This window comes from Girardinichthys multiradiatus, chromosome 1 (assembly GCF_021462225.1).
Source record: "Girardinichthys multiradiatus isolate DD_20200921_A chromosome 1, DD_fGirMul_XY1, whole genome shotgun sequence".
Taxonomy (NCBI): domain Eukaryota; kingdom Metazoa; phylum Chordata; class Actinopteri; order Cyprinodontiformes; family Goodeidae; genus Girardinichthys; species Girardinichthys multiradiatus.
This window is the reverse complement of record NC_061794.1, coordinates 42986614-43014591: the sequence shown is the minus strand read 5'-3', so window position 1 is coordinate 43014591 and position 27978 is coordinate 42986614. Positions and strand designations below refer to the sequence as shown.

General features: G+C 40.1%; 1 protein-coding gene across 3 annotated transcripts; it reads right to left on the bottom strand.

Moving 5' to 3' along the window:
• Positions 1-115: 115 nt before the first annotated feature.
• Positions 116-27261, bottom strand: nfatc2a (nuclear factor of activated T cells 2a). Of its 3 annotated transcripts, none has more exons than XM_047373281.1 (10): positions 26800-27261; positions 22866-23781; positions 22606-22774; positions 19608-19810; positions 19338-19510; positions 17831-17971; positions 14364-14419; positions 11479-11611; positions 10697-11395; positions 116-2628 (listed from the first exon to the last, which is right to left on the bottom strand). In XM_047373281.1, the coding sequence occupies exons 1-10, from the start codon at positions 26855-26857 to the stop codon at positions 2573-2575; spliced, it is 2604 nt and encodes an 867-aa protein (XP_047229237.1). In that variant the 5' UTR covers positions 26858-27261; the 3' UTR covers positions 116-2572. The 3 variants fall into 3 exon arrangements, with proteins under 3 accessions (XP_047229237.1, XP_047229221.1, XP_047229230.1); XM_047373265.1 differs by lacking the exon at positions 26800-27261 and adding an exon at positions 24048-24473; XM_047373274.1 differs by lacking the exon at positions 26800-27261 and adding an exon at positions 24048-24471 and having other exon boundaries at positions 10703-11395.
• Between the last annotated feature and the right edge of the window lie 717 nt (positions 27262-27978).

The window sequence follows — 27978 nt, the reverse complement described above, 5'->3', positions numbered from 1 at the left end:
AGTCTTGACAGTGAAATATGGTGGAAGCAGCATCATGGTATACGTTTTTGCAGGTGCAGAGAGGTTGGTCAGCGTTAAAGGTAAGACCTTAAAATGATGCGCTTAACATTGAAAACAGGATTTAAAGGAGTTTATTTGCTAATGATAAAGGTTTATCTTATAGCGTAATATTTGTGTGATTGTCATCTTTTACTTAAAATCTATTAGAAATGTACTTTAGCTGTTCAAACAATAACAACAAATTTTAGAAATCCTGGAGTATAAAAATACAATAAGAGATTTTTGATGAGGCACAAAGAGTCTGAAACAGAAAGAAAACAGAAGAAACTGAAACATATACAAGACATCTACAAAACAAAATAACTGAAATAGTAAAGCATTAATAATCCATCAGTTAGTAAAGGTTTCAATATTGTAAAATAATAAAAACAAAGGAAACTATTATAGATGGATCAATGATAATTCAGAAAGAAAAACAATCATGACTGAACTCTATTACCGATAAATGATATAAAAAACAGCCTATAGCTTCCATTTCAGACTCTGAAAACATTATTAAAAATTTAACTATTATTTACAGAAAAAGGGGGAACCATTTAATACAGATTACATTCTTTTAATGTCAAATGCATTTGTGCTCCGCTGGCTCAACAAGAAATATTAAATATTACATTTTAGATGTAATAATATTACATTCTACTATGATAATCTTTGATATAGAACACATCAAAGATAATCTCTTATATTTCCCTTTGGAGTGTTCACTTTACTTACACTTTTCTTGTTACAGTAACATAACTCACACTTTTCACCCTGTCACTCAGTAAAATAAAATGTTCCAAAAATAAAGCAGTGCTGTCTTATGAAAACAAGCTGTCTTAATGTATGAGAGAGTCTTGCAGCACTACACCTTTAAAAATGTTGACACTGCTTACAGATAGTACACACACATTTTACACCTGCAAGCCAGAAGCTTTGCATAGGCTGCTTTTAGTAAAAAAAAAAAATTATTACTGCAAGGAAAATCAACGATACACAGAACAATACACAGTTTAAGCTTTGGATGCATTTCTTTGGATTGTGGACAAAACCACAGAGGTTATCACAAATAACGTTATTAAAAAATGCAACTTGCACATTTTTATTTTAATTTAGAAAATAATAATTGAGACAAGAATGGAGCATGTGCATATCAAAGGCTGAAAAATGCCACAATCAAAAAAACCATTTGTTAAATATGTTTTCATACACATAATTTAACAAAATGTGAAATGCATAGATTAAAAACTATATATGTATTGATATTGAAATAGTTAACGGTCAAAATAATTAACATCTGTTTTAATTCTAAGTTAAAAGTATAATTATATTTGATGTATATTTATATACTTATTTTAAGTTTTGTGTTGCAGTATATACAGGTTAACTTTGCTATAGACAATGTGATTGGTCTGCAACCAAGGTGCTGTGCAGGTCAACCAATCAGATGCTAGGATGTATTAGATGTGCTAAACGTTTGTGATAGACTGTAGCACAAGACACACAATTAAATTGATACTGAAATAATTAAATATAACTTGTAACACATAATGAACCCAGATGTTAATACTTTCCATATATATCTATTTAACTGTATTTAACAAACTGAAACATTAAAAAAAATATTGATACACTACTTACTTAATGTAGTTATTACAAATTAATTTAAATGATTACAGATATAAATATTTAAAACATTTGTTTATTAGATTGTGGCACTTTTGACCCTTGATATGTGCAGGGATAGATGTAATATTATATCATCGCAAGTTACTGTAATGAACACTATTAAAAAGAAGCATAAAATATCCATTTACACTGATGACTCAGATAATATAAGAAGTCATAATGTTGACCACCCTCTATTTGAAAACAGTGCATAACAGGCTTTGTCACAACAGTTCATTTACACATTACGCTTAAGGCTGTGTGCGTTTGTCTTCAAGCAGAAAACTGAACATGAGATGATCATCATGAAAGCTTTGGACGTTCTATAGAAAGTTACAAACACTTTGTGCAAGTAGACCTGAAAATATAAGAATCCACAAGAAAACACAAAGCATAGATTTGTGCTTTGTTTGTGGTATAGCATTAACCAGATCTTTGCTATTATAAGGCAATAGGTGTGAGTTTATTGCCTGAAAAGAGTGGATAAAGCTTTTTTAAGGACGTATTTAAGGAATCATTTCCCTTTATTCCACCCTTTTCTCTTTTCGATGGTTTCTGAGGTTAAACTTGTAAAGATTTACATCAAAATAAGGTGCATGTCCCTGTGTTTTCTCAGTAATCCCTTGTGAAGCTGGTGGCAGATGTTAAAGGTAAAATAAGCTCCTCTGTTTACAAAGTGTTTATAGCAGGAAAGCAACCAGGAGCTGATGTTGGTCTCTACATTTAAAGAAAACAACCAAAAAAAAAGATGGGATTGTCGAGAGAGGAGCGCCACCTGGCTGGAGAGTAGATGATTGCATTGATGCGTGTCTGTTGGCTGCAGAGGAAGAGGAAAAGGCTGCTGCTTCCTGCTCTGCTCTATCGTCTATGTCTGACCTCTGGCCTGAACCCCCGTCAGATCCTTTCTGATGATTTCGTTCACTGTAAAGCAAAGACAGACATATCAGACAGGATAATGTTATCTTAGGGAATCAATTTTCAAAACAGTCTTGAAAAACATCCCCTCAGACAACATAAGGACAATGATTTCATTCTTGAAATATGTTGTCAGGGCAGTAATCCAGTCTGATGCTTTAGCTCAAATGAAGCATGAAAGCTGCATCGATGTTGAGGAACCTCTGGAGGTAACCAGCTGTTGCTCAACCAGTTACAAATGCATGTTCTTTACACATCTACAGAAGAGGGAGGGGGTTGAAATGGAAAGTTTTGTAGTGTCTTAGTTCTAAAAATAGGAGCACAACATGTGTGCCTGTGTTTGTGGGTGTGTGTGTGTGTGTGTGGGGGAAGGTGGGTCGGTCTTGTATACGGTACCTGCCAACAAAAGACGTTTTGTTTTGTTTCTGGGGGATTTTTTTGTGATGTTTTGCTGGTAAAATGACCCACGTCTTCCACAGAATAAAGAGAACAGGGAAGGGGAATGGACTGTAACTCACTGCTCTTCCTTCCTCAGCCAGCGTGCCTGCTCAGGTAGTTCTGGATTAAGCAACAAAGAATGCCAACAATGCATGAGATGTCATCCTTCCAGATATACTGAGCTGTCTGTCAATCTCTGGCGTTTGGAAGCCGTCTGTGTTTTCAGACATTTCAGAATGGTGCCAATGCTCCCGGTTTGCCTCGGAAAACTCATTAGGTCAGATGAGTAATACAAGTACTTCAAAACAGGCCAAAAAGGTTTTTTGGCAGGAACTAGAGCTCTTATAAAGCATATCCTGATTTTGTGACCATAGAGATGAGCAACACTTGCACAGGGTAGCTGAAATGTTAAAATTAAACAGCAATTCCCACATTGAATTGTAAAATGTGAGTTTCACTCATATTTAATGTGTGAACATATTTAATAAAAACACTTTTGTACATATTTGTTTACCCAATGAAATGCTGTACATGCTTAAACAATATAAAGAGACATAAGCTCATGAAATACTTGTAATAGAAGATAATATATTTAATTTCCCCTTATCCTAAAAGACATACTAATCTATAAATCCACAGCATTAAATGTTACCAACATAGGAAAATAATACACATATTGTCATCTAGGTATTAAACAGAGTATAAGGATGATAGGACATTTTCAATATGAATCCCCTCCATTTATGGGTGATAAACACATCGATCAATAAAGGTTATGGATGTATGCTTTGGTGCATAAATGGGAGATAAGGTTTTTAATAATTATTTGAGATTATTCTGGTAAAATTATGACAGTACTTTTTGTAAATAATTAATCGCTGTTTTAATTAGTTTATTTGGAACATGTTTAGAAAATAAAACAGGTTTAGTAGATAAACTGATGTTAAAATTGATCTTCTTTAGGGTAGGTGGTAACTGGGTTAGGTTAGTGGACGCGTACCTTTTGACCAATAACTGCCTCTTGAGCAGATGTGATCTTTATTCTCGCCCTTGGAAGAAAACACTTACAGACGTCTTAACAAATAATAAGTAGATAATTAAATCATTCAAAGTCCTCTGTCACAAACCTGAGCAAACGACTGAAGAGAGAGCATCTCACCAGTCAGATGATTGGGGCTTCAGATATTTGTACTTTGGCAACAAACAGATGGCTGGAAGACTAGGATGATTGCTTTTGCCTGTGATTGTATTATTTTTGGAATTCAACTTGCTTGTAAGAAAAGTTCCCTGTAAAAGCAATGCCAGAAATGCCAACACAGACATCATGGTTACATTTATTTTATCAGTTGTATGATTATAGGTTCATATGCAATAGAGAAAACTATAATTTTCCCCTATTTAACATAAAGTTTGGTAAAACTAGAGATGAGTCATATGTTAAATTCATAGGGATAAGAGTGAAACAGTAAGTCATTTCACACACTGCTTTTTTTTGTTTTCAAGTTAGAGGAATTCAACTAGCTTGTGTACGCTCTATTTAAAGCCCTAATTTCCATATCGAATAGGCAGAGGGTGCAACTATTAAAACTTACGCAAATCCGAAATGGTCTGTCACCGAGGCTGTAGAATGTTGTGAAGCTGCACTTGTGCTTTTTGCTTGAGGAAACAATTTGTAAGTGATATGAGAAATAAGTCGACCCTGGCAAAGAGAAGGCTGTTTCTATTTGTAATAATTAGGAATACAGTTACCTACCAAACAGTACATATCTCACTACCGAGCAAGAATGGTCCATGCTTTTAAAACATCTAGTGTTAGAATCAACCTAACCAGAACACAGAACACTGGATAGCAAATTTATGTCATATAAACAGCCAAAAATTCAAAACTCCTGGCATTTTTTTCAATAATGCTGAAATTAATGTTTGGTCACAAACTGCTTTCGCATGCTTTGTGCTATTTCAACTTTTGCAACACTTAGCTCATTCAGTTGAGGCATGTGGTATTTATAATTTTTATTCTTTTTTTTCTATATTTTGTAATCTTATTTTTCCTATTGATTATAAATTGATGCTTGGATATCAATATCGGCCTGAATTTTCATATTGGTGAATCCCTACAGCTTGCTATACCAGTGTTTAATTCAGAAAGCTGACATGGTGTTCTTTTTCTTTTTTTTCAGGCTTCAGGCATGGGTTATGGTTTTTGAATATTAAAATTATATTTCGGTTTGACCCGCTCCAGCCATTGTGGTCCTTAATATTATTGTAGTCTTGAGTTTTATTAACGTTCTCTACAGTACCTCAGTGGAAACCTTCTGATTTCTCTCCGCTTCGTAGCCAATCATTGAATCATAGTCTGTTCACATCACATATAGTTCCTACTCAGCCCCGGTTGTCACTGCTTAGGAGCAGGAACCAAAAAAAAAACAATATTGCTCTGATTTTCATTTATTATAGGTAGGATACCAATTTCTCTTGGTGGCCCAGCTCCAAATATGTAATAAAACAAAACGACAAAAATCAGCTTTTAAAAATCTAATGAAGGCTCTATCCACTATGCTGTCCTTTAGCATCACCCAGGTTTGCTGATTTTTGCAGATGGGAAACTGAACACAGAGAACACTTTATAAGTCAAGCAGCATCTGAGAACCTCAGAGACTGCAGGGACAGCCAAACTGAGCACTCTGCTGGCGTCACAACATCAGCATCCCTGTTTATTTTAGTGCACGATGGAATTCTCTGTGACACCCAATGCCTTAAAGGAACTTTCATCTCCACAGCGGTGCCACAGGATTTTCCTGAGTGTAAACCAAGGTTCGAGAAGCAGCAGAAGCGCTGCAGATGGGCAGCACACAGTGAGGCTTTACTGATCCTAATGAACAGTTGGCATGGACCGACTATTTGAGGGAAGCCAGTCGGGTCAATGTGCGAGTGTCTGGCTTCTAAGTTCTGAACCATAGAGCTTCACTGTTTATAAACCAAGGTTGGGAAGAGAGGGATACCCTGGAAAGAAGCCGACTTAGTTGCTGCCCACTGCCTGGCACAAGGTGGAATGTGTGTGTGTGTGTGTGCTGGCCTATGGGTATGTGTGGCAGATTCATATGCCAAGTATGACTCGATCAAGCTGAGAAAGCTTTATGAAGAAGTGTGAAGGCGGAACAGCGCTGAAACCAAAAAGAGACAAGGAGATAGTGAACTAATCAATAATAAAACCACAGATCTGTGGTCAATGTTTGAAGGGCAGGTTTTAGACTGAAAGTTACTGGTGCACATTATTATTATTAATATTTCATGCTGTATGGACTGTAAAGAGATTTACTTAAAGAGAATTGTAGGTTCATATGAAAAAACAACACTGGGCTAAAGCAGAAGATGTAAAACTCTGTTAATCTGTTAATGTGTTAATTTTCTTTTATTACTTACAGATTTTTTATTTTATGCCTCAAACATGCTTCAGAACCTGGATTATAGTCTGCATTTAAAAAAGGCAGGGTTAGCCCTCAGAACTAACGCTGTCTTAACACACATGAACTGTATTTTAACTTTATTTTGCTGAGAAAAGCAACGTATTCGCAAAAAAAGTAAAATGTACATTTGTTTTATTTGAGGTTGTAATTTTACAACCAGATGGAAACTAAATGGAACATAACTGGATGGGCTTGATGTAATGCAGTGATTTTTACTTTACTCTACAAAATTAACAGTTAGACCGACTGCAATATCAATACCCAGGCCTTAAAAAGCAAAGTAAAATAAAAAAAAACTTTGGACAACATGGAGAAAAAAAGAACAGATATAGAAACTAATTCACAAGTCGGCTGAAAGCATGTGTGCACCCGTCAGTGAGATTGTCACTCATCTAAATCCGGCTCTGAGGTGTAGCTGAGAAAACCGCCCAAATGGGATGGAAGTGAGCTGAGACTAATGTTGGCCCACTGGACTGTTGCTGTGTGCTTTATCTTTCTGCCCTGATCTCCACTTGCTGGAACAATTTCACCTGCTCCACTGCCTCCCGGCTTTATTTCACACCCACTAAATCTGCCACTCCCAGCCTCTGTAAGCTTTGTCCCATGTTTTGCTAAACATGGCCTGGAGTTAGTAATGCCAATTGACTTTTATGAAGTAAAGTTAAGTCAGGCTTCTAAAGACATCTTTAATTTTGGTGACCAATTATAACAACTGCTGCTAAACACGTGGGCTATTCTGAGCAGAACCTGAAGGCGTGGGAACTGACAGAGGGCTGATGGTAAAAAGCCCTCTGAGTGGGAGACCTGTTAAAAAATTTGGGTTCAGAATGAAAACCCAAACTTTTTAAAACTTAAGAGTCACAATCAGTCTCGTAGGAGATGTGACAGTTTTTCAACCACACTATTGTGATGACACCAGGATGTGGCATCTCTGCTTTCTTTTTTTTTTTTTTTTTTTTACTAAAATGACTGTGACACACGTCTTGATAAGTAACGTTGACAATTTCACTTTGGTGAAAACACCTTTAAAGGTTCTAGGATCAGACTTAAATACCTTTCAGCCAAACCAAAGGGGATTTTCTTGATTACTGTTTTCAATACTGGGAAGTCCCTCCTATCTAACTCATTAAAACAGCACTGACAGTACTGGTTGATGAAAATCATATCATATCATCGAGATAAGGCACAGCCATCCAGCTGCCAATGTTATTGCATGAGGTATAATAGAAATGTCATCATTATACTGGGGAAAGTAAGTATTTAACATGGCAACATTTTCTTTAGTAAATATATTTCTAATGGGCCTATTGTTACAGTGCCTTGAGTGTCTTGTTGCTGAAAAGCGCTATATAAATAAACTTGACTAGACTTGACATAAAATTTACACTAAATGCAACAAAATATGTATGTAATAAAGTGGAAGACCTGAACAAAATAAGGAAAAGCAAAAAAACAGCTGAAATGAGTCAGTAGTAATTAAAAACAGGCACACTTTAATTTTTGGCCAGTGAGAGGTTTTTCATTACCAAGGAATTGCACAAGGCACATGTCGGGATTGGTACAAGCAAATAGTTCTCTCAAGGCCATTACAACCTTGTTGTAAATACTGATGTCAATGGTTACAGACCCATGTCTAAACCTTTCAGTATTCCAGAGAGCATCACTGGGGAAATAATACGGAAATGTAGCAAACAATTTACCATAAACTGGCCATGAGCAGGTGCTGCAGGGAAGCCCTCTGACAGAGCAGTGAAAATAATAATCAGATGAGTTTTTAAGAGCCAAAGACCGCACGCAGACAGACCTGGATCCAACAGGTACAGTTGTTTCAAAGAACACAATAAGTAATGCACTCAATCACATTGGCCGCTATGCATGCTTACTGCACAAGACTCCACTGCTGAAGAAAAAGCATGTTAACGCTTTTTTGAAAGCTAAGTGCAAAGTATTAAGAAAAGTCCATGAAATACTATAACAGCACCCCCCCCCCCCCCAAACATACCATACACAACCAGTGTCATTTCAAGCAAAATGGCATGGATCTGTGTTTTAGCACATATTCTGGTGGACTGGAAGTGGAGAAATGTCCCACGACATTCTTGATAAAATCTGAAGATGAAACAAGGGCCAAATGTTAAGCGAGAATATAATCCCAAGCACACAGCTGAGGACATTCACAGCTGGGTTCAGAGAAAGAAAATAAAACTGCTAGAATGGCCCAAGCAATCACCTGACTTGAATCCTATTGAAAATCTATTAAAAGACCTTAAGATCTGAAGATGGTTCCTGTGGAAGAATGGCTTAAAATCACACACAAGTAATGCATGCAACCAGTTTCTCCATATGGGGGGACATCTCAAAGCTAAAACAGCTTCTCTACTAAGCATTAAACATATTTCAGAAAGCTTGTTTATGATTATTTCCCTGTGTCATGCTACTTAATTACACATAACTAAATCTTTGTCCATGTATGTATGGATAACTTTGATCGATACAGACGTGACAGTGATATGTTTGATACTCATTCCCCCTGCTGTATATGGCTGCTAATCCAAGGAGACGTTTTCCAGAGTTTTCCAGGACAGGTGTAAATATTTAGAATTTACTTATTCTAGCTCTGGAAAATTAGATGACATGATCAAAGGGGGGACCCAGTTTAACTGTTTACTGTTACTGTTTACTGTGGAGGGAAGCCCTGCAAGCCCAATCCAAAAGACACAAATTCCACTGCTGTCTTTCTATTTAATTTCTTTTTTACTCCGTTTCATTTTTTCCACTGAAACGCATAAATACACACAGCTCCTTCCCTTTTCCTGCAAACCACCCTCCGCCCTCTCTGCTATCTTACAGGGAACGGCTTGAATTTTGAGAGGGCAGCAGCTGCAAATAGGAGTTTCTTGTGCCAGATTGGCAGAATCCTGTGGTCGGAAAAAAAAGCAAATTCTCTGGTGGGCTCCCCCACAGGACAGAGGGGCGTAAGGCCAAGGAGAAAACCAGGCCAACTATAACAAACAGGGAGGCTTTCCCAAGTTCTCCCAGGCAGCACGTTCCACAGTTTGACAATGGTTGCCATGGAAGTTGTTTTTCACTTCATAACAGTGTCAACATGTCCAGGCGGCCGGCAGAGTGATATTTTTTTCTCCCAATGGCTCAGTCTTTAGTTAAAAAAATTAAAAAAAAATTAAAAAAGCACATTGCTTGATGTGTGCTTGTGCCAGGTGAACCCGTGCAACCGGCAGAATGATCAGTGCTGGCTGGAGCTGGAGGATGAATAGAATGGACAGACCATCTGTGAACAATATTTTTCAAGAATCTTGAAAAATTTGTAAGGTTTTGGCCATTCTAACACTACCTGCCGGAAGAGGTACCTCCACCCCATTCCCAGGTTTTCATCCTCTTCTATGAAATGCAATCTTTCAATGAAAGAGCTTCTATATCCCTGTTGAAGATAAGCATCCCCACAGCATGGTGCTACCACTACTAATTTTTCATTGTGGGCATGGTGATGTGCGAAGGTTTTTTCCTCTACTTGCATAGTGTTTTTCATGCTGAGAGTAACAAAAAATAATAATAATAATAATAAAAATTATATATATATATATATATATACATTCATTCATTTATCTATTCATATCTATAGATGGAAGATCTATAACAAATTAGAGTTTGTAGTTGTAATTCACAAAATGTGAAAATGATCAACAGTTGTCATTACTTTTGCTAAGTACTGTTCCTTTAAATGTCTACTTACTGACTATTTATAGCGCGTCACTGTATTTTCAAAGACAAAGAACCTTTAACACCAAAACAAGGAAAATGCTCAACCTCCCGCCTGCTGCTGGATGTGGCCTGACATTAATTCAGTCGGAGGGTAGCAGGGTTGACAAGCATTAGTGTAAACATATGACTCAAACCCTCCATTATTTCCACCTTAGATGGAACATAACTTGTTTTAACAGTTTCTTTGGCTTGGTTCAGAGGATACCATGGAGCACAGATTAGAGCGAGAGATGGCACAGATACTGTAAATATCCTTGAATTGTTCTTCAGAGAACTCATATCTCAGCTCCTAGTTCTTATCATCCATCCAAACAACTGTTTCTTTGTCTGCCTGCATCATTTTGTTTGGACTACCAATCACTAAAAGGAGCATAAAACCAATAACTTACACTCACCATCATCTAGGTAGGCCTGGTCCAAATTTTCCTCCTTGATCGTCACCCTCCTTTGTGCGTCTCCTGCAGCCTCCATCCCAGGTGTTCCATGTGAGACTTTTTGTGGCTCCTTCTGCTCAAATGGCTGCTGCTGAATGACAGTGGGACATGGCTGCTGGTGGGTCACAGCTGCCTGGGCCTGGGGGTGTCCGGATGAGTGTGAGGCAGGCGGGGTGTAGCCATCGCAGAAGAGGATCTGCTGGTTATCAGGCTGAGGAGGAGGGAGAGCCTCCGCGTCGCCGGCCCTAAGAAGATGGTGGTTGGTGGGGGAGAACTGGATAATAGAAGGCTGCTGGCTTGTACTGATGGGACCTACAGACTGAGCCGTTGAGCCTGTGTGGACTAGGACCGACCGGTGGGGGTCAGGCATGACCCCGCCAGTGTGCCACGTGCTTGGGCTGCTACTGAGGCTCTTTCCACCTCGAGAGTAAACGATAGCCGGGCTCTGCTGCTGGAAACGCGTGTCTTGGCTCGGAAGGCTGGAGCTGAAACGCTGGCAGGGAGCCATGCTGGACACCAGGCCATTGTCTGGGTGAAGTATACTGCGAGGGTTATGGTAGTACGAGTGAGGTGATAAGCCCAAAATCTGAGGAATACCAAAGCCCATTTTCTGCGCTTCATATTCGTCTAGAGGTTCTGTCTTTATGGCAGGAGCTGAAAGATAAAGAAAAAACGGATTAGACCATGAAACTTTTTCAAAACAAGAAGAGAACCTGAACCCCCTGCCAAACCCTTACATGTCAGTGGGGTAAAGGTAAAATGCTGAGGCTGGCTGCGCTTCCTTTTGCCGTTGATAACATAGAAGTTCACTTTGACGGGTTGGCACACTGACGTATCCCGGTAAGACGGCACTTCCACGAAGAGCATGCTCTGCAAAAAATCAATAAAAGTCCTATTAAAAGGGATGGCTAAGGATTTCTAAGTTTAGGTTCAGTTTAAAAGGTCGCCAACAGTTAACGTCTTATCAAGAGAAGATAACTTTCTTGGCATGTTTCTTTAGTATAAATCCAGAATAGGAGTTGGTCCTGGTCTGGAGAAGAAAGCTAGCAGCTTGTGTGAGAGGTGCCAAAACCAACTTGGACTCCCATATTAAACCAAGTCCAGTCTCAGAAATCACACAGTGATTTATTCAAATGTTCCTAATGTTTAAAATATTTTCTGAACTTTTGGGTGGTTATTTTGGGATACCAATAATTATCTACACAAGAAATCGAAGCAGGAGATGATGGAAAACTAATGACTGTCCTATGAAACACGTCCTGAGAACAGAAGGATTAGTAGTCACAGTAACTAGCTAAGGAACAGTAAGGCAATGTAAATATCAGTAACAAGGACATTTTTGCTTTTTAATGTGCTTTATTTTTATATCAAACATTTAGCCCTACCTGAAATGCTACACATGTTCTGGTCTCAGTATGTGTTTCACACAGTGGCTCATTGGTGGCACTTTGCCTCCAAACTCCATTTCTTAAATAAATATCAGTGTGTGTACATAATTAGCCAATGTAAACATGGCAGCAGCTTAAAGGTTCATAAAACAAAAATGACAATGTTGCACTTTCATCCTGGTCCCTCTTGGACTAGCTATTAGCTTCAGCCTCCAAGACCAACTAATTTTGATTTAGGCTTCAAAAATCCTGAACTATCCTTTTAGGTGGCGAAACATGAAATTAGGTCCAAATACACTATATTGCTACAAGTATTGGGTCACACCAAATCAATGAATTGTGGTTTTTCCAATCACTTCCATGGCTGCAAGTGTAGAACGTTTGGTGTGGAGAAGCTTGACTGGCCTGCTCAGAGTCCTGTCCTCAACCTTCTGGAACGCCTTTGGGATGAATTAGAGCGGAGGCTGCAGTTCTGCTTTCTCATCTAACAATGAACAAACTTCTAAACCTTGTAAAGGATGTTTACACAATAGTTAAAGTTGCTGTTGCTGACAACTGTGGGTCCATCAACAAACTGCACCTTATAGATTTAGAGTCATCAAAGTTTACATACATGTAAAAGTAGAAAGAAACACTTTTGCCAATATAGTGTATATTTGGACACTGATATGTTTTGTTTTTTTACCCGTTTACTTAAACATATTCCAATTATAGTTATAAAGTGGACACGGACATAGTGTGCAAACTCTCAGCTTTCATTTATGGGTATTTACATTCAAATTAGATGAAGGTTTTAGGAGTTTAATCTGTTTTTATAGGGACCAACAGTAATTGGACCTTTGACTCAAAGGCAGTTTAATGGTCAGGTGTGCTTATTATTAATATGTCATTATCAATTAAGCACATAAAAGCTTGGAGTTGATTTAAATTGTGGTGCTTGTATTTGGAAGATTTTGCTGTGAACAGACAACTCAAAGGATTTCTCCGTGCAACAAGCCATCCTTACCCTGCAAAAAGAGAAAAAACCCAACTGAGAATTTACTACAATATTAGGAGAGTACAGTTTGGTACATCCTGAGAAAAACAGCGCCATTAAACTCAGAAAGGCAGAAAGACCTGGTGAAGAGAGACCCCTTCACAACAACCAACCAAGTGAACAACACTCTCCAGGAGGTAGGCGTATCAATATCCAAATATACCATAAAGACAACACTGCATGAAAGTAAATACAGAGCGCTCACTGTAAGGTGAAAGCCACACATAAGCCTAAGGAATAGAAAGGCTAAGATGGACTTTGCTAAAAAAAATGTATAAATAAATAAATGTTTAAAAGCAAACACAGTTCTGGAAGAACATTCTTTGGAGGAATGAAACCAAGATCAACCTCTATCAGAAAGATGCAAGAAAAAAGGATGACGAAAGTATGTATACCACATCACCTGTAAAACATGGCGGAGGCAGTGTAATGGCTTGGGTGTGCATGACTACAAGTGGTGTCTTAATGATGTGACCCAGGGCAGACACAGTTGAATGAATTCTGAGGTGTTCAGAGACATACTGTCTGCTCAGATCCACTTAAATGTTGTCAAGCTGATTGGGTGGTGTTTCATAATCCAGATATAAAATGACCCAAAACATACAGCCAATGCAACCCAGGAATTCATTAAAGCAAAGAAGTTGAATATTCTTGAATGGCCAAGTCAGTCACCTGATCTTAACCCAATTGAGCATGCGTATCAATTTGTAAAGACTGAACTTCGGACACAGAGGCCTGCAGTAGCTGAAAGCCACTGCAGTAAAGCCTGGCATAAACCCAAGGTTTGGTGATGTCCACGAGTTCAAGGCTTCAGGCTGTCATTGCCAGCAAAGGGTTTTTAACTGAGTATTTCAAATGAACATTTTATTTTCAGCTTTTTAATTTGTCCAATTACTTTTGAGACCTGGAAATGAAGGGGTTGTATTTAAAACTCACATGTTTTAAGCAATCTTATTTTCCAACCTGGCGAATTAGAGCTGAAAGTCTATATCTGAGTTGTACTCGTACTCCTCTTCCACTTGAATCTGAGTTGTTTTATTTAAAATTCACTGCTGAAATGTGCATAACCAAAATAAAAATAAAATGTTATCTCTGTCCAAACATTTATGGACCAGACTGTTTAATGGCTGAGCTTCTAAAGCAGAATTCCTATAGGTGGGACAAATATTGAAGTAACAGACATATTCATATTACGTACAGGTTGGCTCTTATCTTTGTCCACTGTTGCTTCCATTTCCCAGATTTGCTGGCCATCTAGGAAATAAAAAGAGAAAGTAGAAAGAGAGTTTGTGAGGTTTATTTTCTAAAAAGACTGTGGTAAATTGTTAGTTCTACATTGCTGTTATAGATTTTCCCCTCACAGACTTCTTTTCATTTTGCTTTGTTTGGTCACACCTAAATGTTTCAGATCAAGCAAATATAAGACAAAGATAACAAGAATACAAAGCAGTTCTCAGATGATAAAGCTATCCAAACCAACCAGGATCTATTTAAAACAGTGTTTGCTTTCTTGTTAAATCATCAGATGACTGATTATCCACAGTTTTTGGATCATTTTACGAGCCAAACACAGGCTTGGTTAAAAGACATAAAATCTTATAAAAGATCTCAAAAAGCAACACATCATGCCCCAATCCAAGAAATTTCAAGAGAAGATGAGAAATAATGCCGGTGACATCTATTAGACTGGAACGGGATACAAAATAATTTATAAGCTTTGGGGACGCCAATGAACCACAGTGAGAGCAATAACCCACAAATGAACAATATATGTAAGAGTCGTTTGCCTTCGCAGGATTGTCCAGTTTGCCAAAATGAAGATCCATTCAGGGGGTCACAAAGCACTGAACGCCTCACTTGCCAAGTTCCAAGGCAAAAACCACTGCTGAGTAAAAAAGACACAAAAGCCCATCTAACATGTCCTAAAAAATCTCTGGATGATACCAAAGACTTTGGGCAAAGCATTCTGTGGACTGTCGGAAACCAAAGTAGAACTTTTCGTAAGGTGTGCGTGCCATTTCATCTGTAATAAAACTAACACAGAACATCACACCCACACTCAAACATGGTGGTGCTAGTGTGATAGACTGGGAATGATCTGCTGCTGCAGGCCCTAGACCACTGATAGACCATGAATTCTGCTTTCTAGCAAAAAGTCCTGACGGAAACAACAGGTCATCAGTTTGTGACCTTAAGCTTAAGGTAAATTGGATTATGCAGCAGGACAATGATCAAGGCACACCAGCAAATCCACCTCTAAAGGGCTCAAAAAGACAAAAGTAACATTTCCTAGCATGAACAAGGCATTGATGCTGGAAAACCCACTGATCTGGTTGAATTAAAACTATTCTGCAAAGAGGAGTTGGCCAAAATTCCTCCACATTGAGACTGCCAGTTTTTGTAAAAACCCACGTTGTTGCTGGCAAGTGTGGTACAACCAGTTTTTAGGTTAATATGACATTTACTTTTTCACAGAGGACCAATAAATTAAATTATCATATGAAAAAGTGCATTTTGTATTGGTTAGTTTCAAGATGGAGTCTGTACTTGTAGATAAAATACAGACAAAACCACTTCCTGTCCCACCAACCAGCATACTTAAAAGCAGAATTTGTAGGTCATCTCAAACACGCTCATTCAGTAATCACTAAGACGTGTGACCAAGGAAGATGTGCTCGTTTGCTGCTAATGTAAGCTAGTGTATGTAAAACACTGCTGGCTGAAATGTAGTAATAGTTCATGGTACACAGCAGATCTAATCTTAAATTGATATTTAAAAGCAAAAAAACAAGTGGTGCATCTGAGTGCAAACACATAATATATGTTGCAGGTTTAGGTGGGAAACCCTACAAACTACAGTTTGAAAACACATGGATTAAATGAGTCAGCAACACAGAGGGGGATTCCACACACACTGCCAACTTTTCTCTTGGTCTTATTTTTTTTATGAGAAACTCTCTCCACTTCTTCAACAAAATGTGATGACTACTGCTTTGCTGGTGTTTAGGATTGTTTGCGTTCTGTTGCAGTTCTTCTCTAAGGGAGACCCTGATTGTTCCCCATCCACTCACAATTATCTCCAGTGGGAGGAGGGCTGATGGAATCAGAGAAAGAGCCCGAGTAGCTTGGTTTGGCTCGGGATACAGTTCTTTCCCAAATAAAGCTCCCTCCGTCCAAACACAAGAGTCAGGGGAGCTCAGGGGAGCTCCAGCCAGACGCAGCTGTCACTCATTCAGAGAGATTTCACAGCTGGGCCTGTCCAGAACTTTGTGTCATAGAGAGTCTCCAAAACAAAGGCAATCCCTCGCTGTAAGCTTTCTTTACTCATTCTCTCTCACTAACAATTACTGTGGAGTCTTGTAACAGCAACAGGGAATCCCAAAGAGGGAAAAAAGCAGCAACAAGGACATGAGGTTTGCTGAGAAGTTACTGGATGTAAAAAAACAAACAGGAAACAGCAGAGCAATCTGACAACAAACTACCATAACCTAAAATACAATAAATATGCTGTTCTGAATATACACTGGCCATGGATTTCATATTAATTTAGGGGTTTTTATGTGAACCCTTCCTTTTCCAGAATGGGTGTTTTAAAGCAAGAAATTTGACATTTGGACAACACAGGTCCAGATAATACACACAACCACCTGATATTTGGTTCAATGTCCATTTGTTGCACCTCAACTGCACGCTTTTTGTAGCCATACATCAATAAGCTTCTAGCATTATCTTGGCTGGAAAACTGTCCCCTCAGAATTGGTAGAGGTCTTTCAAATCATTTGTTTTCTTGCAAGGACCCTTCTAGTAAGCATAGTCCACAAATCGTCAGTGGTGTTAAGGTAAGAGCTTTAGAGGAAGTCATTCCAAATGCTAAATAATTAATTGCCTGCTTTATAATTTCCAAAACCATTTTTGACAGTTTCGTGTTTGGTACCGTTATCTTCTAGAACACCCAATTGTATCCAGGTTTCATTCGTGCAGGTCAGAGTAAAGAATGACAACAATGAGATTATAACTGTTCTCAGTTGCTCACAAAAGCCAATTATTAACATATAAAACCTTTTTGTCAGAAATCTACATGGCACGTGTTACATGACACACAGAATCCTGAGCTGTGCAACAAAAGGCCCCTTTCAGTGATAAGACATCATGGAAGTCATTGAGGAAGAAAAGGGCAAAAGGAAGTGAGGCAGCGGCATTATCCTCTGGATCATGCAAATAACTGATGCTATCATCTGTACAACAATGGTTATGAAAAGAAATGCAACAGCGAGGAACTTCCAAACACAACGGCGACAAAATTATGCTTGGTGTTGTGGTGTTACTGTGACACAGTGTAAGGGATTTGTTCGTCCTGTAACCGGTGGGTTGCTGGTTTGAAACCCCCACTCTATCAGTCTCAGTCGCTGTGTCCTTTGGCAAGACACTTCACCCGCCTTGTCTGCTGATGGTGGTCAGAGGGCCCAGTGGCGCCGACTGCATGGCAGCCTTGCTTCTGTCAGTCTGCCCCAGGGAAGATGTGGCTACAATATAGCTTACCACTGTCAGTGTGCGGATGTGTGTATGAATGGATGAATGACTAACACGAAGAAGGGCCATAAAGATTTTACAGACTTCGCCATAGGGCTTGTTCTCGGTTAAATCCACAAGCCACTTGACACTTACCGTGAGTTTTCTCCAGAAAGATGACCTTTGAATCAGAGCTGAAGTTCTGCCCAGTCAGGATCATCTGCTGGCCGCCCAGGACGGAGCAGCTTTCCATGTCCTGTTTCTCCACCATGGGAAGCTCGTGTGCAGAACGCTGAGCTGCAGGGAAACACAGAGGGCTGCTGTGGTATTTTTACTGCCTTTCCACTACAGTCGCTTTCTCCAGTGGGAGGATTTCCTTTCTTCCCTGCTTTAAATGATTGCACATTTAATATCATTTGGGTTTTATGGACAGATCGCACATAAGAGGACATCTGGGTTAAGGGATATTCTGATTTCATTTATTTTAACCGCATTAATATGCAATGTATTAAAAACTCATCTGCTCACCAACTGATGATTAAAATAATCCTTATACATCAATCACTATTGTTCAACAATAATCCCTCACAAAAGTGCAAGTAAAAATTTACCCAGAAGTGGCCGTGGTTTACCATAAAGATATGATGTTGAGTCATTCAATATTCACAACTATGGCTCTTGCTTTTCGTAAGTAGCAATTTAAATGAGTCAAATTCCAACCTGTGCTGCTTATCAAGAGGACTTGCCTCAGTTTAGATACACTAAAGTGCTTTAGTTGAAGGATGTAAGACAGTTCAAGTCTCAGATCTTTTTAAAAAGTCTAAACACGTTGTATAAAAACCTTATGGGGCTTTATATTCAGCCTTTGACACAGCATTTGAACTGGGGTGTGTACAGTTTTTAAATCCACAGTATATACACGTTTAATCCTAACTAAACCATATAGTCAGAAAAATCCATTCAAGTATTATATGGTTACATTACAATAGTTTAGCTGAAACTTGGCACTCTTTACAGGAAGTTGTGTTTAGTGACAACCACGTGATTTTTGAATTGATTTGTTCCCCTTACAATTTTACAAATGCAGAAATTCAAGAGGATGACATCGGCAGGGTTGATCTGACTCGGCACATGCAGCTACATCACTCCTCATCTGTCCTGCAGCAGGCAAACCACTGCAACCATTGTTGCATGAAATGGGCAGCAACGGATGCAAAGAGATTTTGGAGTTATGACTTTTGTCAGTAATAGAAGCGTATCGTGGGCAGTTTATCACACCTGACAAGTTGTTGATCAAAGGTGGATAAGGGGCCTTTCTGTTTGAGTTGGGATTACAAGCAGCACCTTGATAACTCTGTGCACACATGCACTAATGTACCCAAACAGAGACTTCAGAACTGAGTAAATACAAACAGGTACTATGAAACCTGCAGCCGACACCAACTGGATGGAAGCCCTGGTTGCATAAAGAGATGTTTTATGCTCAGGATTCTGGGCTATCAGCCTCACTCCAACCTCATTTAAATCAAAGTTACCTTTTTCAATGATGTTTACTTTGTATTCAGTTTTAACTGCTGACAAGCAGTTCGACCTCACTGGGCAGGTTTTTGTACTAAGAAATCAAATGAATAGCATACATTGTAAAACATTATTCAGCACTTACAACACTCGATGGGATGCGAAGCCACTTGCAGAGAGACCTGCTGACCTCCAGGCTGAGGTATGTGCACGCGAAACACAAGACGAACTCGGGTGTTTTTCCGACCAACGTCTGTCTCGCCTTTCCTCAGCTCGATATCGGCGTTCCTGAGCTTCAGGATTCCAGCGCAGTCAATTCTTTGGGAGGAAGAAAAAGGGGAATATGTGAGCAAACCTGCGAGTAGCATTTCTACTACTACGGATAGTCTGATGGGCATCATTGGGTTCATCTTACATGGCTTTCATGTTGTTCTTTGGCTCCAACGGGATCTCCAGGACTTTTGTGCCATTGATGATCTTTTCGTAGCTGTTGGTGGTGACCGTCTTGCCAGTGATTCGATGAACTTGATAAAAAGCGTGAGGCTTTAGGATGCGCTCATCTGCTGTGCCAATAAAGATCTGGAGGAGAAGTGGATCCTTGCCTCTGTAGCCATGCAACTACAGACACATAAAACACACCATCAAGACTGAACAGCTGCAACATCTTCTACACACTGATGAAACTTTGATAGTGTTTTTGATATAGTGTTTTCACATGTGAGTTATTTAATGTAATTATTGACTGATTGATTATTTAATCTAAAGAAGGAAAGTGCACCACATGATTTCATATGATGCAGAACAAACTTTAACAACACGGAGAAGCAGACATGTTGCTGTGTTTGGTATTAGTATCCTCTTGATGACCCAGTTCGGGCCAAGCTTCAGATGTCAGACAGATGGCCTTACATTGACTATTTAATATCTCTGTATACACACACTATTTTATGATCAACTCAATGGTTGCAATATTTCTAAGTCCTATTGCTGCATCTAAACTAAACTGAACTGCTATAACCTTTGCGTTTATAGAGGTTTTTACCCTGATTAAGGATTTGTTAATCATTGCATTTGATCTGCACTTCCTAACTGCTACTTGTTCTTTTAATGCTGAAAATAGCAACAAGAGTGGACTCAGTTTTTCTACACACAGTGCTCTGCACATCTAAATTTGTTACAATTAGTTTGTGTTAACTAAATAGTGAAACGGTGAATTTATGTTATGTTGTGTTGCTAATTAGTGGTTGTGTTTCTAACCTGAAACAGATCTTTCTTTATTCTGAAACTTTAGGATAGAAATTTACCTCGACTCAAATCCAACATTCAACGCTTTTTATTTAAACAATGGATGACAGATGTAACAAGGAGCCTTACATGACCACCCTGCCTAACATGAACACTTGGTAATATACCGATCTGAATGTCCTGCAGCAGAAATGACAAACACTACATAGATCACACTGTGAACTAACAAAGATGCCACTTTTAACCTAAATGTTTAAAAGTAGCTTCTGAGGAAACCTGCAAAAACCACAAGTTGTGAACTTGCATCTGAACGCTGTTTTTGTGCAAACTGTATTGTATAACCCTTACTGTAGAACTAAGTCCTGAACTACATTCTGAATGATGAAGCAAAACTACACTGCAAGATAAATTGCATCAAACCAAAGAAAAAAAGGGTTCATTTAAAGTTGTTTCTTCATTTTAGTGGTTTGGAGAGATTGTTTCTATTTACTCTGGTGGCTGTAACCATGAGACTTCCAAGCAGGTGCTCGGTGCCCTCAGAAACTATGGCAACATAAAAGAGCGTGCTCCCTCCATCTCCAGGTAGACACACGACATGGTGTGCAAGGGCGAACTGCAAACACAGAGCAGGGCACATGAGGAGTTGGCCGGCTAGCATGGCAGCGACAGGAGCAGTGAGTCACGGCAGCAAGCAGCGGAGGAAAAGTAAAGTGGGCTGCTCAGAGTAAACGACAGGAAAAGTAGTGAGAGGAGGAGAGGAAGAGAGGTAAAGGAAAGTTGAGGCAAAAGTGTGCAGCCACTGCTAGCCAGACCTGAATGTCCGACTGGCCGGGCAAACCTGGCAGCTCTGACCTCAGGGCGAGGCCTTCGGGGATGGGCAGAAAATGGAAAAGGAGCAAAACAGTATTAAAAAGTTGCCACAGCAACGCAAAGAAAGGGAAGCTGAAACTATTTATGGCCACTACGGCTGGCTGAAAGCGTGCCACATGCAATTTGTGTTTTTCTTCAGTGTTTCGACCGTGACCGACATTAAGAAAACTTTTTCTTTCCTCCTGAACTGCAATTACCCTAACGACAGGAACTGTTTCTGTTTTCTTCTTCTTTTTTTATTTTCTCGTGCCTTGACATCTTTCCAGTACCTCTAGTGTACTTCCTAATACAAGAGCCACACAGTCAACGAAACAGTGTGGAAGAGGAACTCAGGACTACATAAACACAGCTCTGCGAGTGCGGTTAAAACCATGTGACTAGGATGCACAACAGACGGCTATTTAGGCTGGAAAGTAGAAAAAAGACAAATTCATGTCAGGAGCACAGTCTCGGTTCAGTTTTGAGGGTTGTCCTGAGTCTGCAGGACGGTGACTATGTGTCATACGGTGTCTCTGGTGAGGGTGTCAATCTATGCTTTGTTTTAGGAAGTGAGAAATGGCAACTTGTGTTTTCATACAACCATACTTCAGTATATATCTCTTCCAGCTCTGCACATTTACAGACTAAAACGTTTCCCAATTCTTCATTTCAAAAAAGTTCAAGCTCAGTCAGACTGTAGGGAGAACAACCATCAACAATAAATTTTCCAAGTCTTGACTTGTCTGGACTTTCACTAGGCCATTCTAACACACAAATATACTTTCATCTAAGCCATTTCATTGTAGCTCTGGCAGTAGGTTTAGGATCACTGTCCTGCTGGAAGGTTAAGCTCCTCCGCAGTCCAAAGTCTTTGCAGCCTCCAACAGGTTTTCTTCCAGGGTTGAATGAACAGTGATCTATAAGATGTTCAATGTTTGGAATATTGGTTTTAATCTAACCCTACTTCAAACTACTACATAACTTTATCCCAAGGCTGTTCTTTGGTGTTCAGGATTCTGTTTGTTCACTGATGTTCTCTAACAAAACTCTGAGGCCTTGACAGAACAGTTTAATTTTTAAATTTTGTGTAGGTGCAATTCAAGTAAAGGAGGCTTAATGCACAAGTACACCACACTTTTCAGATTATTTGTAAAAACAAAATGAACCAAGCATGATTTTCCTTTCACTTCACATAAAACTAAATACAAATAAAACAAACATTGTGAAGTGAAAAAGTTCAAGTAGTATGAATACTACTTGAACTAAAGGACTGTATTAGTCTATGTTTTATTTAATAGAGTTTTAGCTTTGGGACTGACCTGCACAACTGGATGCCCTCCTGTGGGTGCTTTAACTGCACCCCTGCTTCCCTCTGTCTCATAGTGAGCCCTGTGGTGCGGTTTGGGCTGCACCTCAATGTGGAGCTCATACTGATCCGTGTGACTGGGCAGGGGCCATTCCAGCGGTGGGAGTGAAGCCAACGGGAGGCTGCATATGTACAGAGACAAAAGTATGATGGCAATAGTTGAAATGTTGAAAGAAATGAGTTTATAAAGTTCCCTCTTTCTCCTGAACCCACCTGCAGATAGGGGGAACCAGCGGCTTGGGCCAGATTGATGGGATGACAAAGAAAGGCTCTGCAGTAGGTTTGGATTTAATGTCCTGATCACTGGACACCAAATAGTTCCCATCACCGTGGTTCTCTGGGTACAGAGCGTAAACTTGGTTGGACGTCTTGACTATTTTGGTGGGCACCAGGCCTGTCTGGCTGCTGCCAAATCCATTCTCAACAAGGCTAGCATGTGTAAAGTGAGCTCCTACGTTGAGATCCTGCTGCACGCTGTGTGGGGATGGACTGCGGGATCGTTGACCAGGCATCAGCCCTGGATTCTGGTACATTTCGTACGTGCGCTTGCCCTGCGGAGAGGTGGAGCGCGGTCGAGGTGAGGGTGAACGGGCTACCAGGCCGCTGTCCTCTCCTACGCTGGTGTGAGGGGAGGTGCCTGGGGAGGTGCGTGGAGAGCAGGTGTGGATGCTCTGCATGCGGGGACAGAGATCTCCTGGATTCGGGCCACTGCTGGGGGACACACAGGGGGACGCCCAGGGGGAATAGCTCTCAGAGTGCCAACTGGTGGAGGAGTTGCTGCTGGCTGGACTCAGGCACTGGGGCTCACGATAGGCGAGGTTTTCATAGCCAGGCACAGTGAGCGTGGGCCTGGGGCTGATGTTCAGGTGCTGGCTCGGCAGGGAATCCCGGCCATGACTGTAGTGCTCGCGGGAGGGGGTGATCTCAATCCGGGGGCTCAGAGCAAGGCCTGGGGGTCGGATGTTATCCGCGTAGTTTCTGGCCTCCTGGTTTTCATACCCTGAGAGAACTTCGGGGTTCAGGTCAGAGTAAGGGGAGCTGCACGACTTGATCCTGTACGCCTCATCCAGAGGGAAAGCCTGCTCAGATTCAGAACTGAACACCTTATGAGTGGTAAGGCCAGGGTCATCTGGAGAGAAGGAAGGATTACAAGATATTAACTGTCTGGATAAACAAAGATCTGTTAGATTAGAGCTGCACAATATATTGAATAGCAATTGTCATGGCATATATATATGATCTCACATCAACAACAAGCCAGCCAAAATTGCTTCCTGGTCTATTTTGATATTCAAATGAACGAACTTTACAGGCCTAATGGTAATGAGGCGCAAGCAAAACAAGCCAAGAAGAGGCAGGGGTCAGCTGAGGTGAGCAAAAAACCACCGGACAAACCTTGATCTGCAAAGTCAGTGCAAGGCGGCTCATACTCAAACAAGTAGTCAAACTGCAAGTCCTCATCAGGGCAGTTGGCTCGCCTGAGGTCTTCCTCCAGGTCTTTTTCGTCGTAGAAGGCAGTCATCTGTCTGACTGTTGTTAATCTACCGAATCCTACGGGCGCAGAGCTAAGGATGTGCGCGGCTGATGCCAAAATGCTCCTTGAGCGTCAGATCCCACATCGGCGACCTGCAAGAATTTAAGCTCCGCACAAGTTTCCTGTTTCAGTTCGCCGCGGTTATTTTCAGAAGGAAGGCGTGTCTATCTACGAACTGAGCTGCAGAGTGTTTTCCTCTGTTTCAGCGCATCGCCGCGGCACCTGTCACGCCTCCCCCGCCTCAGACGATGCGTCGAGCAGGAAAGAGCAAAAGCGCAAACAGGTGTGTCGTCGCGCCGACTTCCCCCGGAGGAGATGCGTGTCTACACTGCGATTTACGGCCGCATATAAAAACATGGTGCATTCAAGTCAATCCGTACACTCGAGAACCCATATTGAAATAACTTCAAAATGATTAAATATTGTTTTAAACATCAAATGTCACTAAGGGCGTATCCAGCACTTTTTAATAACACTCTTAGTTGTTAGAACCAAATTTAAAATCATAGATTTGTGGAATGTGAGCAACTATTGCGGTCTTTAGCATTGTTTTCTTTATTTAGAAGGGATACCTATCCTAGTGTTTTATGTCGGTGTCTCTTCTGAATTATCATTGACCATGCGCTGGAACTTAAATACTGAATACACTGAATACTTATGTCGAGCAAAATATATTTCCTTCCTAAATACAACTTAAAACTTTAACACTGAGTAACTGTGCCTTAATGAAGCTGTGTGTGCCCCTGCACAGGGGCTCTTAATATTATTTTCTTCTACATTCCACCACTTAGACATTTGCTATATCTACACTAATTCTTTACATTTTGTAGTTCAAAAAAATACTATTACGGCCAATAGTTTGGCCAAAAGGTTTGGTGCATGTGTCTACGACTATATAGACCTAGTTAATTAGAGACATTAAACCCCCCCAAGTCATCCACACACTAGTTCACTAGTGACCCCTTAAATATGCACACTGGCACAATAATATAACTTAGTTGAAGAGCTTTTTAGCCCAATTAGTACAGTATGTCAGCTTGTCAACTAGTGACTAGTTGGCTACTTTTAAGGTGCAATAGTGAACTTCGTGGAAAAATCTTTAAATATTCAAGTAGTGTGCTTTTTAGGCTCTGTTAGTTGACTAGTGTGCACGTTTAGATGTGGTAAGGCTAACTGTGGACTGGCTAACTTGTGGTTCTAGTTCCAACTAGCTAACACAAAGCCTAATAGTTGAGGACACTGCCCTGCTACTAATGGGCCATCTTGCCTTTCTAATCAAGTTCTTTCCCTACTAGCTGAACAAAAATGCCATTAAGTGGCAAAAGGTGTAACTAGTAATAGTGTATGCAAAACTTATGGCGGTCATCAAAGATTTTAAATATATACACAAATGTCTTGCCACAGAGTGCACATCAGCAGCCCTCCACTGTGAACCTGACCTCTGGGAGCCAGCTGTTTATGCCATCAGTTTGTTTGTAATAGATAAACAATCAGGTATTCAAAGATGTTAAAACATGTGTGCCTCCGCAATCAATTGGAACAGTGCTAAAGTTTTCTGATAACATTATTCATTTTATTATTGGAGTAAATACCGTTTGTTTTGTTTTTTTTATGACCAGGATAGAACCTATTGGTGTTTCATTCAGGTTTTATCATTTAACTAAACCAGTAAACAAAAGTAAAACTACTTGAAAGTATCATGGATGTTATTTAAGTGTTGATTTAAACATTGTTGACATTTGATAATAAACGTTGATAAAAAAAAAAAAAACATTTCAGAGCTATCTTAAAGTTGATAATCTAATGTGCGAGTTATACTTGAATGCACCACGTCTTACCGCCGGTGGCCATAAAACACAGTTAAGAAGCGCAACGATGTTGAATGCAGGGTATAGCTGTTGGGCAAACGATTGAACTCTGCTCGACACACAACACCAGGAAGCGAATTAACACCTCAGGTCAACCAGAGGAGCGATCTGGGCCTTCTGACACACAGCGTGGTGCTGCCCCCGGGTGTCTGACAGGTTGCAGTGGCAAACAGGGGAGCTGATCGCGTATCTGTCACCTGTTTCACAACTCAAAAAGGCGTCTGTAAGGACATTATAATCCACAAATGTAGACATAACATTAAAGCTAATGAGTTTCATCACTTTTGAATGATTAATGTCTGCGCCTGGACTGGATTTCATAGTCAGGCGCTCCTTGTTGCCAGTGGAGAAGCGCGGGTTCTCCTTGGGGTATCCCCCGGATTTACGCAGGACGCAACAACGCGCACAGACACCCCTTACACTCATTTCGGTGGAGGTATTTGCTCTGTCAGCAATAATTCCCAGCTCAAAATGTATGCATTTTAATATCGTGTGCTCATGTAACTGTGTATAATATTGATTTAGCATAATCTGACGCATTTTGTGCAAAATGAAGCAAAATTAGACAGAAATGTGTCTCCAAAGTTAGTGAAAAGCAAGAATTCTGTACTTAAAGCTTTAAAATCCGTGGTACACAGTATACAGAACAAATTACAGTCCATCACTTTAGTCATAGTGCGCTGCATTTACAATAAAAAAAATCAAATTGATTGATTACCAGATAATCACAACACTTCAGCAGTACCTTGATCCATGGACCTCATCATGTGGTACTGCGCCAGCCTCCAATTCTCTCTAAACATCTGGAGAAGAAGGCGGAAAAAAAGGAATAATTATAAAAAAAAAAAGTATATATAAGCAGTAAAAATCACTCTCCTTGAAGAAGCATAGCACAGATGTTCTTTAGTTAAAATGTGGCGAGGAGAGAAAAAAGGGAAAGAATCGCTTCGCGTTTAAAAACTTAAAGCAGCGCAAAACTCCCTTTCAGAGTTAAAGTGTGTGTCCGCTTCAGCTTCAGCAGCAGCTCTGCTCTGAGGTCTCCGCTTTCCTCGAGCTCTGTGAGGATTACTTAAGCATCGAGAGTGGCTTCCTTCCTCGTTCTGGGTGTTTATAATGCTCCCATGCTGTAAAATAACGGGATTCCCTCAGTGTTTCCTCCTGTTTGTGCGCCTTCGCCATGGAAACCTGGAGCCGGTCCATGTCCGAGACTCAGGGCTTTCCTGCAAAGCCCCACACTCAGGAATCCATGACGTCTCCTGCTCCCGCGCCAAAGCATTTCTGCGGCTTCTCTCCGACAGTAGCGCACAAGAACTTCATTGTAGGGGATGAGGAAATTGCTGTTAGGACACCGAAAGAAAGAGGAGAGAATAATAATTTTAAAAAAAAGGTTTAGAAGTTTGATTATAGGATGTATGACAGACGAGTATCTCAAAGTTTTAGTAATTCTTTTTTTCCTTTTGTGAATGTAAAAGTCCAGGCAGGACTAACATGTTGAAGAAAAGTAAAAGCTGACGTTGAAAGCCAAGCAAAAAGCATTCAATTGTTTCCATTCAAGGAAGAACTTATGATTTATTTCCATATGTGTAATGGAAATCTGAAGTGTCTTAATACTGGACTGGAATAAAACCCGAACAGGACCTGACCCCAGCCAGGAAGAGGACACATGACAACTGAAAAACTGTTATATAACCCAACTTTAAATGAGAATATGAAGATATTTCCAATTGAACTTGCTGCCAGTGCTGCAAACAGACCTTTGGTGACATAGAGACTCTAGAAGAAATTGATTAAATTATGTTTTTATTTACCCCCCTTAAGTAAAACTGTGAAGTCTGGTGTGCATTTGTTTTCAGACTTTTACTCTGATACCCCAAAATACAATGCAGCCAATTTTCATCAGAAGTCCACCTTTGTGTGAGTTTAT

Bases quoted from the DNA above. Each gene is read 5' to 3' on its own strand.
- nfatc2a (XM_047373265.1), bottom strand. From the start codon at position 24,174: ATGACTGCCTTCTACGACGAAAAAGACCTGGAGGAAGACCTCAGGCGA. The intron at 23,782-24,047 runs GTTTGTCCGGTG...CCTTCTCTCCAG, and splicing joins CACTGACTTTGCAGATCAAG to ATGACCCTGGCCTTACCACT. The intron at 19,511-19,607 runs GTAAGATGAACC...TTCCTCCCAAAG, and splicing joins AAGAACAACATGAAAGCCAT to AATTGACTGCGCTGGAATCC.